Source organism: Bubalus kerabau, chromosome 3, assembly GCF_029407905.1.
Source record: "Bubalus kerabau isolate K-KA32 ecotype Philippines breed swamp buffalo chromosome 3, PCC_UOA_SB_1v2, whole genome shotgun sequence".
Classification (NCBI taxonomy): Eukaryota; Metazoa; Chordata; class Mammalia; order Artiodactyla; family Bovidae; genus Bubalus; species Bubalus kerabau.
In genome coordinates, this window is record NC_073626.1 from 151,745,727 (window position 1) to 151,761,291 (window position 15,565).

The 15,565-nt window shown below is 36.9% G+C and overlaps 1 protein-coding gene across 1 annotated transcript in view; it reads left to right on the top strand.

The window, feature by feature from the left end:
- UNC80 (unc-80 homolog, NALCN channel complex subunit) overlaps window positions 1-15,565 on the top strand; it is a 222,889-nt gene that overhangs the window by 82,345 nt on the left and 124,979 nt on the right. Inside the window, exon 21 of the mRNA XM_055574457.1 lies at window positions 1,488-1,660. Coding sequence (XP_055430432.1) covers window positions 1,488-1,660 — 173 coding nt within the window. The remainder of the gene's footprint in view (window positions 1-1,487; window positions 1,661-15,565) is intronic.

Here is a 15,565-nt window from a genome sequence, read left to right on the forward strand (position 1 = left end):
AAAGGATTGGAGCCTCAGCATCAGTCCTTCCAATGAATATTCATGATTGGTTTCCTCTAGGGAAAAGTACCTGGGGTTAAAAAAAAGATGAAAAACAGTGCTTTGTGTTTTCCTTCCTTAATGTGCGATCCTTAGACTTCCTATATTAAAATCATGTCACATGTTTGTTAATATTCATAGCCCCCAGACCTATGGAATCAAAACCTCTAGCAATAGAACCTGATATTATGCATTTTAAGGAACTCCAGACAGATTCTCATTCTTATGCAGCTTAACTGGAAAAATAAGTGAAGAAAAATAAGTGGTTCCCCAACCTCTGATTACTGTGTGGTATCAAGCTGGCAGCGTCCTTATCATCTGTGAGGCTTTACAAAACCCACATTCTCATGCTCCTTCCAGAGACACTGGTTCTGAAGTTCTGAATAAGATTCAAAACTTCCCAGATAATTCTGATGCACAGCCAGGTTTGGAAATCTTAGAATTAAATGAGCACCTCCCAAGTCCTTTACAACTCTCATTGTCAATGATTCTTTGCATTGGCACCAAGATACCAGGATATTGTCTTTGATATAAGTTTTTTGTAACAGATCTGAAATTGCACAGTGATTTTGCATCTTCCATAAAAGCAGAATTTAGCTGTTGATTACAGGAAGAATTATTTTAAATAATCCCCTTAGCAGTGTTAGAGAAGAAACCTGGTATCAAAATGATCAGACCCTATATTCCCTGGTGGTGCAGATGGTAAAGAATCTGCCTGCAATGCCAGAGAGCTGGGTTCAACTGGGTCTGAAAGATCCCCTGGAGAAGGGAATGACTATCTACTACAATATTCTTGCCTGGAAAATTGCATGAACTTAGGAGCCTGGAGGGCCTACAGTCCATGGGGTCACCAAAGAGTTGGGCATGGATGAGCGACTAACTCTTTGACTTTTGTATTTATCTTTTTAATTTTTAATCTTTAAAATTTATTTTATTGACACATAGTTGATTTACAATGTTGTGTTAATTTCTGCTGTATAGCAAAGTGATTCAGTTATACATATATTTATACATTATATTTCACATTCTTTTTCATTATGGTTTATCACAGGATATTGAATACAGTTCTCTGTGCTATACACTAAGACCTCGCTCTTTATCCATTCTATATATAATAGTTTACATCTGCTAATCCCAAACTCCCAATCCACCCCTCCCTCACGCTCTTGCCCCTTGGCAACCATGATTCTGTTCTCTATGGATTGGACCCTATATTTAAACAGTTGTGTAACACACCATATTTACATACACAGTGTGTCACCAGATTCTTAAAAGTCAAGGCATGTCCAAATCAAGCATTGGATAGAGAGGAGGGAAGTGTAGTTCAGGAAAATGTTCTCAGGACAACACTTCAGAAAATGTATTGTTGAAACTTCAAAGCTCTTTTAAAATTTACAACCATTACACTCTCTCTCCTTCTTTCTTCCAACATGGGAAAACCCCCACAGGTTGCCACAGTTTCGATGACCATCTGCCTTCCAACCAAGATGGCGGAAAAAGCAAAAACGTGGTGAATCTTGGAGCAATCCGACAAGGCATGAAGCGCTTTCAGTTTCTGTTAAACTGCTGTGAGCCAGGGACAATTCCTGATGCATCGATCTTGGCAGCTGCCTTGGATCTTGTAAGTTGTTGCAAGAATTTTCTCACCCTGTACTCCGTTCCAGTTAATTCTGCTAATGGAGGAAAGCATGAATCCCTAATCTTAACCTTAACTATGGATTTATGTTTTGGCCTTATTTTTTCCCCTCAGCATTAGTGGGGAAAGGAGGGAAAAGGTGGTGAGGTAAAAGAAGAAAAGAAATGAGGAAAATTCTTAGTAAATAAATTCTATATAGCATCATAATTTAAAGTTTATGGATCTTTTAAATATAATACGTATATTAAAATATATAAAATATATTCTGTATAGCATCACATTCCAGAACAGTATGAGACTTCCTGGCTTAAAATCTCCCTGACATCTGTTAGCCAAACACTGTAAAATGAGATTAAATGTAATAAGAGTAATAATAATATTATGTCTACCTCCTAAGGCTAGTGTGAGAATTAAATGAGATACTGGATATAAAGTCTTCATCGCAATGCCTGAAATATGGCAAGTTCTCAATAAAGTAGGCCATTATTATTGTTAATTGTTATTAGTCATGTCTGTCACATATTTGTCCTTTGAACTCTGTCTTGGTTTAATTACCTGTTCGTTGAGGGAGAATATGAAGCAAGGATCAATTGAAATTAATAGTACAGAAGCACCTTGAACATTGTGTGGCATTATTCACATGTAAGAGATTCAAGAGTATAATGTGGATCTTGTTTAGAAAGTATTTTTGTCAGGTAAACGAAGCCCAGGCATGAGTTTAGAACTGTCTCTCAGTTTCCTTTATTTACCTTCTGGTTTAATAAATTCTTCATATGATGTATAAATACTGGGTACAAAATGCCAAGTAAATATCAAGAAATAAAAGTCTTTTATATTAACATTTCAAAAAGAATTAAAGTAGACATTTTTACAACAGAAACCCTTTAGCCCATTTTATAACTCATGATCATATAAATGCTGGCCACTCATATTTTTGCCTTGGAAAATCATCTAAAGCTTATAATTCGTGACATTTTTCTGTGACATTAATAGTTTTTACTGTCATGATATTTAGTGACTGGCAAGGTATGTAGCTTCACGGAAGCCTGAAATGCAAATACCACTGTAATCACCCAAAGGTTATTAAAATTTTTCAGTCAGTTTCTCACTCTTGGATATTGGCCTTTGCAAATATTTTTCTTAATTCCAAAGTAGTTAATGTGTATTGATATATGCTATGGTGACTGTAAAATGTAGAGTCACAGGTCTCCAGGAGAGCTGAGGCAGGTGGCAATTAAAGAATGAGATGCCTGTCTAAAGCAAGAGAACTAACAAGGCAGAAAGCCAGTTTCTTGTTATCTAAGTGGGAGAGTGGTAACTAGCCTGTCACTCTTTTGAGCCATGAATGGTTCTTCTTAATCACATCTTGATCTATTCTGAAAGGAGCACATTAAAATAAATTAATGTTACAAATTGATAAAGAAAGGACAAGTGAACATTTAGAAAATGAGTAAGTACATGGTTAGTTCACAAAAAATACTAAAGCCAGTAAAGTGTGCCACATTTTATTTGCACTTCAGAAATGTTCATTAAAATATCCATAAATTCGTGTATTATAACTGTCAGATTTGTAATGATTAGAAAGTGCTAACAGAGTATAAAATATCATGGTGTTGGTAGCAGTGGAAGCAGCAGGATTTGATTAGGGAACAGAAGAAAGTATTGGAATAACAGGGTGACAGTGAGAATGCAGTAAGGGTGAGCAGAGTTCTCAGCCTCTCCTGAGTAATTTTCGACTGGATCTAGTCATAGAGGAAGAGAAACATATATTTGATATATCAAATATCAAATGGAAAAGATGGTGAAATTTGAAAGCCTGTAAGTCAGTGTGGCTTATAAGATACTCATCATATAATAATTGATTAATTAACTCAGCCAATATCTCTTGAAGGTTTCCTATGTGCCAGGCATAGTGCAGTAAAGGATAACACAACAGAACTCAACTGGAAAGCATTACCTGTTCTGCAACTTTCCTTATGAAGATAATATTTGTATGGTGATCTCTCTTCCAGACTTAGAGTTGTATAGCATTCTTAGGTTGACAGACTAATGGTTAACACTTACTGTGTGCCTACTGTATTTCCAAAAAAAAAAAAAATGAAGCTCAGAAAGACCAACTGGCCAAGGGCTTGAAGTCAACAAATGATAGAGCTGAATTAGAGCAGACCCTCTATTTTATACAACACCATGTTGACTCTCTCATTAAAAAATTATGTGAGATCACCATATGAACTTTAAAATATGAAAAATAAGAAATTCTATATTTTAAACCTGATCGTTTAGATGTGGTTTTAGAAACTGATGATGACAGAAGCTATTTGAACAATTTATTAAATACACAATAGCAATGTTGCATTAGAACTTTGTGGGCAATCTGTGCTGTAGAATTCCAAATGTACTATTGTGTCCATCTTTGTATCAATTCTGAAGTCACAGATACTTTGGAAAATTTTTAGACAAAGGAACCATCAAATTTTATTAACATTTACTGATGGTATAAAACAGAAGGAATAAATACTTCCTACATAAAAGGTTTTTAAGAGTTATAAGATATGTGGGCATGGAAAAAACAGGAGGCTTGACACAAACAGATTGATATACTTGAAGATTTAATAAATAACCCCAGTCAAGCAAATTAACACTGGCTTCTTGCCGGGGTCCAGCCCCAGCTGATCCAGGGTATTCGAAGGAGAGACGGCATAGGCGAGGGTCAGGAAACAACTGCTTAATTAAACTTTAATTAAGGATATAAAGAGTAATAGAATAAGGATAGCTCAGTGAGGAAATTCAGTGGAGAAAAGAGGCTGAGTAGCTTGGTTTACGCGGGAGACCAATAAAACTTCAAGACAAGAAGTTTGCACCACTTACGTAGGCCGCAGGCGTCCTTCCATTCTCCCGAAGGAGAGGAGACACTGAGGCCTCCCCGGTCGGATCTTAGAAGCCCAGGCATAATTAGCAAGCATGGTGGGTTCCGCGCTCCAGATGGAGACTCAGCTAGAATTTGGGAGAGAGAGTGACATGGGGAGACCAAGTTTCAGTGAACAAGGCCCGCACTTTATTTTCCAAAGTAGTTTTTATACCTTAAGTTATGCATAGAGGATAATGGGGGAAGGGGTGGAGTCATGCAAGGACAGCAGTTCCTGGTTCTAATCTAAGCCAGGCTTTCAAACTTATCATATGCAAAAGTTCAGGTGATTGACATCATCTTCTGGCCTGGAGGCCTGTTAACATTTTAAGAAACTTATTTTTCTCTAAAGGTGATTATTCCAAAGTCAGGCACCAGCCTTCCAAAAAGCATTGGACAAAGCTGCATTTTACATTTCTATACACCCATTATATCAATCAATACACTGCTAAGGACACAGTAGGTAAGGAGTATGGAGACTTAGCAGCAAACATTGGCCCAACAAGTGAAAAACCCTTCACCAATACAATTTCTAATCAATCTTTTAACTACTCAAAGGAATCTGTGTTTAGGCAGTTTAGAACATCTCCTGCCTCTCACAGTTGGGAGGCTCTGAACAATCACATGTGGCCGGAAAAACCCATTCAGGCAGGCTAGAGGATTTCCAAAGGAGTTTGTAGGTTGAAACACTGTCACACCCAGGAATTATTAACTGGAGCTGTAAGCTAACTCTTTTTTTCAGAGAGAGGTAGTGGGGGACAGCCCCCTGTAAAGTCAGAGGTGTAGGTGAAAGCACAAAGCAGAAAGTAGGCAGACTCAGGTTTGGGGGGTAGATGCTCGAGAATTTCCAGGGGGACTCCTGAGGCTCGATTCCGCCTTTGCGTATGCTGAGCCTCCTTCCTCATGACCTTTGTCATGGGCGGAGTTCCTCACGCTGGCTCCCGGCAGTGATAGAATTCCAGTTGAGCTATTCCAGATCCTGAAAACTGATGCTGTGGAAAGTGCTGCACTCAATATTCAATATGCACTCAATATGCAATATGCCGGCTCCCGGCAGCTTCTGAATGGAGATTATGTTAATAAGAATATTGATGAATACTTTGATAGTCATCAGTACTTTGTCTTGATGCTGGAATTTTGTTCCTTCTCATCAGATGTTTCCATACCATATAATCTCTAACTGCTATAATGCTTAGAGTTTCCAAGGAGATTTAATTAGTGGCAGAATTCCATAGAACTTTTAAAATTATTTTACATCTTCCAAATAAGATTGTGGCCAGTTAGTTACCAAATCACTAGATACTCCTTTCTTCCTTTCCTGTTGGACCAATTCTGGTCTGCTTGATCTTCTCAATCTTATTAATCTCATGGTAAGAAATAAAGGAGATTTGATGTTTATAAGCAATATCTTCAAGCTTCAAAGTAAAGAAGCATTTTTTGATCATTATAGATATCCAATGATGAAGTAGATACATTGAGAAGTAATGAGCTCTTTGTCATTTCACTGGACTCAATGGGGGAGGTTTACAGGGGGACTTAAGAAGTAGGTGGTTAGTGTGAGTTTCTTTATTATCTGAGAGTCTTTGATTCTAGGTCAAGGTCAAGGAGTATCCAGAGGTCAGTATCAGTCAAGATTAAAAGGAAACAGAGAAATTACAGGCAGACCTGGTTGGTTGAAAAAAAACAACAACAGATGAGATAGATAATGATGGTGGTGATGGTAAAAAGAGGGGACAGGTGATGGTGGTGGTGATGGTAAAAAGAGGGGACAGGTGATGGTGGTGGTGATGGTAGCCATTGTGGTGGTGGCGGCGATGATGATAGTCATCATGATGGTCATGATGATAGTAGTCATGGTGGTCGTGGTACTGGTGGCAGAGATGAGGGTAGAAAGTAACATTTTCATTATTTATCACAGTTTATAAAGCACCTTCATATTCATTATTTTATTTGTTGATATAAGAGGAAAGGACTAAGCCAGGAAATGGTCTCCAAATGAGGGCACCCTTACCTTCAATTTCTCAGATACAGAAAAGTGAAGGAACCAAAATCACTGGTGAATGCTGGCAAAAGGACTGAGAGGAAGGAAAGTGTGGCTGCATGTCCAGTATGTTTGAAGCAAAGTGGCATTCTCTTTTTACCATCATTTATGCAAGTGTGGCCGTAGCAGTTGTTCATACCTGTTGATCTGGGGTTAAGAGCCCCTTGAGATTAATGTTCACAAATGTCTTTTATTAGATGTGTTATTACATTTTGTATCCTCTGTGTTTGCTTTCACTTAATATCTGACTTCATCTGCTTCCCGACTTTCAGAAATGCTTCACTGTTAAATATGTTTTACATGTTTTCCAATGCATTTGTGGTTTTAGTGTATGAATATATAGATATAGAAATATGTAGATGTAGATATCTGTCTAGTAAAAGCTATGGTTTTTCCAGTGGTCATGTATGGATGTGACAGTTGGACTATAAAGAAAGCTGAGCACCAAAGACTTGATGCTTTTGAACTGTGGTGTTTAAGAAGACACTTGAGAGTCCCTTGGACTGCAAGGGGATCCAACCAGTCCATCCTAAAGGAAATCAGTCCTGAATATTCATTGAAAGGAGCAATGCTGAAGCTGAAACTCCAATACTTTGGCCACCTGATGTGAAAAACTGACTCATTTTAAAAGACCCTGATGCTGGGAAAGATTGAAGGTGGGAGGAGAAGGGGGCAACAAAGGATGGGATGGTTGGATGGTATCACTGACTCAAATGGACATGAGTTTGAGTAAGCTCCAGGAGTTGGTGATGGACAGGGAAGCCTGACGTGCTACAGTCCATGGGGTCTCAAAGAGTCGGACATGGCTGAGCGACTGAACTGAACTGAACTGGGATAAGATATAAATGACATAGATGGATAGATTGATGATAGATACAGATGTCAGATATATATGCAGATGCATATGTACATATAGATAAGTAGAGATAAGTAGATAGATAGATACAGATATAGGTATAGATTCTACCATTTCATCCTATATGATTTGGGAGAGGAAGGGAAAATGAATATATTCAGTTCATCATCATTTTACAGTCCAACACTCTCCCATCTCCTTTTTGTTGTTTGCTTTTGTTGGATGTTGCATTCATTTTTTAACTACAACTTAAATGCAATGTTTACCTTATGATGTAGCTTTTATTTCAGAAAATTGTCATTGTCTCTTTACTTGCATCATAGAATTTCAATGTGATTTTTTATAGTTTACAATTTTCTTCAGAATTAAAACGCATTATTAAATGAAAGAAATACTAGAAATGTCAATGTTTAAAGTCTTGCCCATCTGAAGGTTTTTGTTTTAAACAATCCTCTTGTCATTATTACTATGACTATGAAGGGATAATTGGTTCAGTTTTTGTTTCAGCACAGCTCCTCCTCACACTGTTTCTCTCCAGTATAAATTTAATAAATGCAACTCTAAGACATTTTTTAAAGGACATGTTTTAGAAAGGATGTGTTTCATCTTTAGGTTGATATAATCTACAAGTACAAAAAATAGAAAAATTATGCAGTTTGAACAAAAGGCGTTTTTGTCTGTTTTCTATATATTTCAGGTGAAATCATCTTTAATTTTTTATCCAGACAAATACATAGCATGTACAGACATAGTGATGTCTCATCTACTGGTTAATTTACTAGCATGAATAACACACAATAATGTCAATTTGCTTTAGTAACAATTCCATGAATATAAGATTCCCATGGGATCATAGTTTTCTCCCTAGTCTGTGGAAAAAGAAAATCTAATTCATGTTAAATTATAATAGCTTCATAAATAGATAACTTTAGGAGGAATGATTATATAATTTGTATTCTAACTGGGACACTTTTGAGAGTGAAATGGGGTGCTATCAATAATCATACCAATGAGACATAAACTAGAACTCTCCTGGGGAAAATGAAACATTAGGTTACCATATAGTCATACTTTTAGGTTCACTGCAACAAATTTAATCCACATTGGAGTTTACCATCATAAGACTACTTGGTGATCAATGGAAATTACCTTTTTTCAAGGAATTAGAAATATATGCAGACGGGGAACTATAAAAGCAAAGTAATATTGTGTTTTCTTTTGAATCATAAGGAAAGTTGAAGTAATCCAGTAATAACCAAAGCTAAATGGTCCAATTATACACTTTATTCTAGTGGTACTCCTATATTGAATTAAAAAAAAAAATCTGACTATGAAATGTAGCAGTCAGGCACATAAAAAAGATATGTCATAAATATGTAGCATTTAAATAAAAAAATTTTAATGTCATATGTTCATCATATATGTTAAAAAGTAGTACATTTCAAAATTTTTTTAAGTCCCTTATATCCCTTTCCTAATCACTCAACCCTACTTCTCAGAAGACCTTGCTGTCTCGAATTTTAATTTTTCTGTGCTTGGCTTATTTTGCTGCATAAGTTTGTATCCCTAGAGAATATGTCATTTTGTTCTGTTTCCTCATGCTGTATTTTAATATATACATTTTAATATAATTTATCAAAATTTTCTTTAATGGCTTTTTTTTTTTAGTCTTTTTAAAGAAATCACACAGTAATAAAAAATACATGTTACATTTTCCTCTAAAATTTTAAAGTTTACATTTCACATTTAGGTCTTTAACTAGAATTTACTGTGTGTATAAAGTGGGATTCTTTCCTTTTTTTCTTTTTATTTCACATGTAAAAAAATATCCTAGTGTGTTATTTTGACTAATTCATTATTATCTGATATGCAACACTATCCTAATCATGTGTCCAGTTTCTATACATACATGGATGTGATTCCGAGTGTTTTTCTGTTCCATTCCCTGTGTACTCTGAGTTAATCTACTCTGTCTTAATAGCTCAAACTTTGAACATCACCTATTTATTCTTTGCTCTTCCATGTAAATTTTATAATTAGCTTTTCAATTTCTCTGAAAATTCTTTGATATATTCTTGGAATTACATTGAGCCCACAGATAAATTTAGATGTAATTAAAATTCAAATTGAGATTCAGAGTTGAATTGATTATTCAAAAGTTTTATTTCTCTCTGAGTCAGTTTAAGTAATTTTACATTTTTTAGTAATTTGTCAGGTTTACTCAATTTTCATATTTGTTTGATTAAAATGGATAATTTTCTTATTAATATTTACAGCATCTATTATTATTTTATCTGTTTTTATTCCTAAAATTGTCTCCTTAGGTTTGCCAGGTATTTGCCAATTTTGTTAGTCTTTTTTAACAATCTTGTTGATTCTCTCTATTGTGTCTTATTCTCTAATTCATTAATGCCTTATCATTTTTTTATTGAGGTAGAGTTGATTTACAATGTTAGTTTGTTTTATGTGTACAACAAAGCGATTCAGTTTTATATATATATAATTTTTAAAGATTATTTTCCCTCATAGGTTATTATAAAATATTGAGTATGTTCTGCCCTTATTTTTTGTTCTTCTTATTGCTTTGAATTCATTGTATTATTATTTAGCTTATTAGCTGATGGCTGGGCTCATACTTTTATTTTCTTCTGTTCAAAAACTGAGCATTAGAATTTTAGCATTACTACTTTAATCACATGCCATAAATTTTGATAAGTAGTATGTTTGTTATAATTTATATTTAAGCCTTTAAAATTTAATTATTACCTTTTCCATGAGTCATTTAAATAGATGTATGTGCATTTCAATTTATAAATTTCAGAGTTTTGCTAGGTATCCATTTGTTATTGATTTATAACTTTATTTTCAGATACTGATTCTTTGGAATTAAAGTTGCTTTATAAACTAGAGCATTATATAATTTTCATAAATGTTCCATGTGTAGTTGAAAAGAATGTGCATTCTCTAATTGTTGGGTATAACAGTGGCTTAATTTCAGATGTACAATGTAGTGATTGGACATTTATATACATTATGAATTGATCACCATAAAGCTAGTAACCAACTGTCACCATACAATGTTATTATATATTATTGACTATATTCCCCCACTCCAGTGTTCTTGCCTGGAGAATCCCAGAGACGGGAGAGCCTGGTGGGCTGCCGTCTGTGGGGTCGCACGGAGTCGGACATGACTGAAGTGACTTAGCAGCAGCATATTCCCTAAACTGCTGCTGCTGCTAAGTCGCTTCAGTTGTGTCCGACTGACTCTGTGTGACCCCATAGACAGCAGCCCACTAGGCTCCCCCGTCCCTGGGATTCTCCAGGCAAGAACACCGGAGTGGGTTGCCATTTCCCTCTCCAATGCATGAAAGTGAAAAGTGAAAGTGAAGTTGCTCAGTCATGTCCGACTCTAGCGACCCCATGGACTGCAGCCCACCAGGCTCCTCCGCCCATGGGATTTTCCAGGCAAGAGTACTGGAGTGGAGTGCCATCGCCTTCTCCGTATTCCCTATACTGTACATTATATCCCAATGACTTATTTATTTTATATTTGAAAACTTGAAACTTTTAATCCTCTTCACCTGTTTTGCCTAAGCCCCGTTCCTCACTCAATCCCCTACTCACTACTTCTGGCAAGCACCAGTTTTCTGTCTGTTTCTGTTTTGTTTGTACATTTTTTTTGTTTTTTTTTTTTTAGATTCCAAATATCAGTGAAATCATACAGTATTTTTCTGTTTAACTTATTTCACTTAACATATTCCCTCTAGGTCTATCAGGGTATGGTATTTCATATTCAAGTCTTCTACATCCTTATTTTTTTCTCCTCACAACTTAATCTGAGATGAGAAGTCAGTTTAGTCACTAAGTCATGTCTGACTCTTTGAGACCCCATGGACTGCAGCACTCCAGACTTCCCTGTCCATCACCAACTCCTGGAGCTTACTCAAACTCATGTCCATAGAGTCGGTGATGCCATCTAACCATCTCATACTCTGCCGTCCCCTTCTCCTCCCACTTTCAATCTTTCCTAGCTTCAGGGTCTTTTCAAATGAATCAGTTTTTCGCATCAGGTGGCCAAAGGATTGGAGTTTCAGCTTCAGCATCACTCCTTTCAATGAATATTCAGGGCTGATTTCCTTTAGGATTGACTGATTGTATCCTCTTGCAGTCCAAGGGACTCTCAAGAGTCTTCTCCAGCACCACAGTTCAAAAGCATCAATTCTTTGGCACTCAGCTTTCTATATAATCCAACTAACATCCATACATGACTACTGGAAAAACCATAGCTTTGACTAGACAGACCTTTGTTGGAAAGTAATGTCTCTGCTTTTTAATATGCTGTCTAGGTTGGTAAACATTCAGAAAACTAAGATCATGGCATCTGGTCCCATCACTTCATGGCAAATAGATGAGGAGACAGTGGAAACAGTGACAGACTTTATTTTGGGGGCTCCAAAAATCAGTATAGATGGTGACTGCAGCCATAAAATTAAAAGGCACTTGCTTCTTGGAAGAAAAGCTATGACCAACCTAGACAGCATATTAAAAATCAGAGACATTACTTTGCCAACAAAAGTCCGTCTAGTCAAAGCTATGGTTTTTCCAGTAGTCATGTATGGATGTGAGAGTTGGACTATAAAGAAAGCTGAGCACCAAAGAATTGATGCTTTTGAACTGTGGTGTTGGAAAAGACTCTTGAGAATGCCTTGGACTGCAAGAAGATCCAACCAGTCCATCCTAAAGGAAATCAGTCCTGAATATTCATTGGAAGGACTGATGCTAAAGCTGAAACTCCAATCCTTTGGCCACCTGATGTGAAAAACTGACTCATTTGAAGAGACCCTGATGCTGGGAAAGATTGAAGGCGGGAGGAAAAGGGGACGACATAGGATGAGATGGTTGGATGACATCACCGTCTCAATGGATATGACTTTGAGTAAACTCTGGGAGCTGGTGATGGACAGGGAGGCCTGGCATGCTGCAGTCCATGGGGTCGCAAAGAGTCGGACATGACTGAGCAACTGAACTGAACTGAATTGAACTGAGGTTGGTTATAGCTTTTCTTCTAAGAAACAAGAGTCTTAATTTCATGGCTGCATTCACCATCTGCAGTGATTTTGGAGCCCCCCAAAATAAAATCTCTCATTGTTTCCATTGTTTGCCCACCTGTTTGCTATGAGCTGATGGGACAGGATGCCATAATCTTGGTTGTCTGAATGCTGAGTTTTAAGCCAACTTTTTTTACTCTCCTTTTTTACCTTCTCAAGAGGCACTGCCATAAGGGTGGTGTCATCTGCATATCTGAGGTTATTGATATTTCTTCTGGCAATCTTGATTCCAGCTTGTGCTTCATCCAGCCCAGCATTTCTCATGATGTACTCTGCATGTAAGTTAAATAAGCAGGGTGAGGATATACAGACTTGACGTACTCCTTTTCCTATTTGGAACCAGTCTGTTGTTCCATGTCTGCTTTTAACTATTGCTTCTTGTCCTGCATACAGATTTCTCAGGAGGCAGGTCTGGTGGTCTGTTATTCCCATCTCTTTAAGAATTTTCCACAGTTTGTTGTGATCCACACAGTCAAAGGCTTTGGCATAGTCAATAAAGCAGAAGTAGATGTTTTTCTGGTATTCTCTTGCTTTTTCGATGATCCAGCAGATGTTGGCAATTTGATCTCTGGTTCCTCTGGCTTTTCTAAATCCAGCTTGAACATATGGAAGTTCATGGTTCATGTACTGTTGAAGCCTGGCTTGGAGAATTTTGAGCATTACTTTACTAGCATGTGAGATGAGTGCAATTGTGTAGTAGTTTGAGCCTTTTTGGCATTGCCTTTCTTTGGGATTGGAATGAAAAATGATCTTTTCCAGTCCTGTGGCCACTGTTGAGTTTTCCAAATTTGCCGGCATATTGAATGCAGCACTTTCACAGCATCATCTTTTAGGATTTGAAATAGTTCAGCTGGAATTCCATCACCTCCACTAGCTTTGTTTGTAGTGATACTTCCTAAGGCCCACTTGACTTCACATTCCAAGATATCTGCCTCTAGGTGAGTGATCACACCATCATGGTTATCTGAGTCATGAAGATCTTTTTTGCATATTTCTTCTGTATATTCTTGCCACCTCTTCTTAATATCTTCTGCTTCTGTTAGGTCCATACCATTTCTGTCCTTTATTGTGCCCATCTTTGCATGAAATGTTCCCTTGGTATCTCTAATTTTCTTGAAGAGATCTCTAGTCTTTCCCAGTCTATTGTTTTCTTCTATTTCTTTTCATTGATCACTGAGGAAGGCTTTCTTATCTCTCCTTGCTATCCTTTGGAACTCTGCACGCAAATGGGTATATCTTTCTTTTCTCCTTTGCCTTTCACTTCTCTTCTTTTCTCAGCTATTTGTAAGTCTTCCTCAGACAACCATTTTGCATTTCTTTTTCTTGGGGATGGTCTTAATCACTGCCTTCTGTACAATGTCACGAACCTCTGTCCACAGATCTTCAGGCACTCCATCAGATCTAATCCCTTGAATCTATTTGTCACTTCCACTGTATATTGGTAAGGGATTTGATGGCAAAGTTATTCATTTACCTTGAAGTTCCATCAATTTTTATTTTATTGATTTAGAGGAGGCAGGTACTTTAGAAATATAATATGTATCGGGTCCTATAAAAATATTATCATTACCTTTTTGTTGTTCAGTCACTCAGTCACATCCAACTCTTTGTGACCCCGTGGACTGCAGTATACCAGGCTTCCCTGTCCTTCACCATCTCCTGGAGCTTGCTCACACTCTTATTGATCGAGTCGTTAATGCCATCCAACCATCTGTCCTCTGTTGTCCCCTTCTCCTCCTTCCTTCAGTCTTTCCCAGCATCAGGGTCTTTTCACTACCTGCTGCTGCTGCTGCTGCTAAGTCGTTTCAGTCGTGTCTGACTCTGTGTGACCCCTTAGACGGCAGCCCACCAGGCTCCCTCGTCCCTGGGATTCTCCAGGCAAGAACACTGGAGTGGGTTGCCATTTCCTTCTCCAATGCGTGAAAGTGAAAAGTGAAAGTGAAGTGGCTCAGTCATGTCTGACTCTTTGCGACCCCATGGACTGCAGCCTTCCAGGCTTCTCCGTCTGTGGGATTTTCCAGGCTAGAGTACCGGAGTGGCGTGACCCAATTATTTTTAGTATATAAGGATATATTTTTCTTTAATATTAATACAGTTGAAACAATTTTACTAGTTTAGCATTGGACTTGTATATCTTTTTGTAAATCTTTTCCTTTCAACATTTATCTTTGTGTTTTAGTTATATCTCTTGTAGAAAACAAGTATTTGAATTTTAAACCATTTTAATGATCTTTTTCCCTAGAAAGTTTAGTACATTTGCACAGATTATATTTACTTATATAGATTCAGTTCTGTCTTCTTTGGACTACTTACCACATTTTTTTTACTATTTCATTGTATGTGTGTTCTTATTTCCATTTCATGCCTTCTTTTGAATTATGTTGGATTTTTCTTTGCTTTGGTTTAACTTTGTTTTATTCATTTTCCCTTATCAGTTTGAAATTTGTTATATTCTATTTATATTTTTAAAATTGCATGCATATTTAACTCAATGCAGTCTAAAATTAATGAATATCTTTACTCTTCATGCAAATAATAAAAAACTGTAGAGGGTTTTAATGCCAGTTGTCCAAGATTTAGTTCTCTGTTTTTGTTTTAACATTGACAAAGTAAACTTTATTTTTATTAATTGTTAGGAAAATAATTTTTAAATTTGCCCAAGAGCTGAGTATAGTCTTTGCTCACCATTTCTCCTTGCATCTCAGACATTCCTTTCTAAGATCTATGTCCTTCTAAAAGAAACCTTTCAGACATTTCTTTGGTGATGATCAACTGGCAGTAGCTCTCTCAACTGAAGTTTAATCAAAAAATACTCTCACCTGGGATATTGGCTTTATAAAGGAGTATGTGGCCTGACCTTCCACTCCACATGAATACTGACATTTAATTTGTGGTCCATTGAAAACCCACACTCTGGTCTTGCCATAGTCACTAGAAACCCTCGGGGCAAATATTCCTTCACTAGTTCACACCTTTC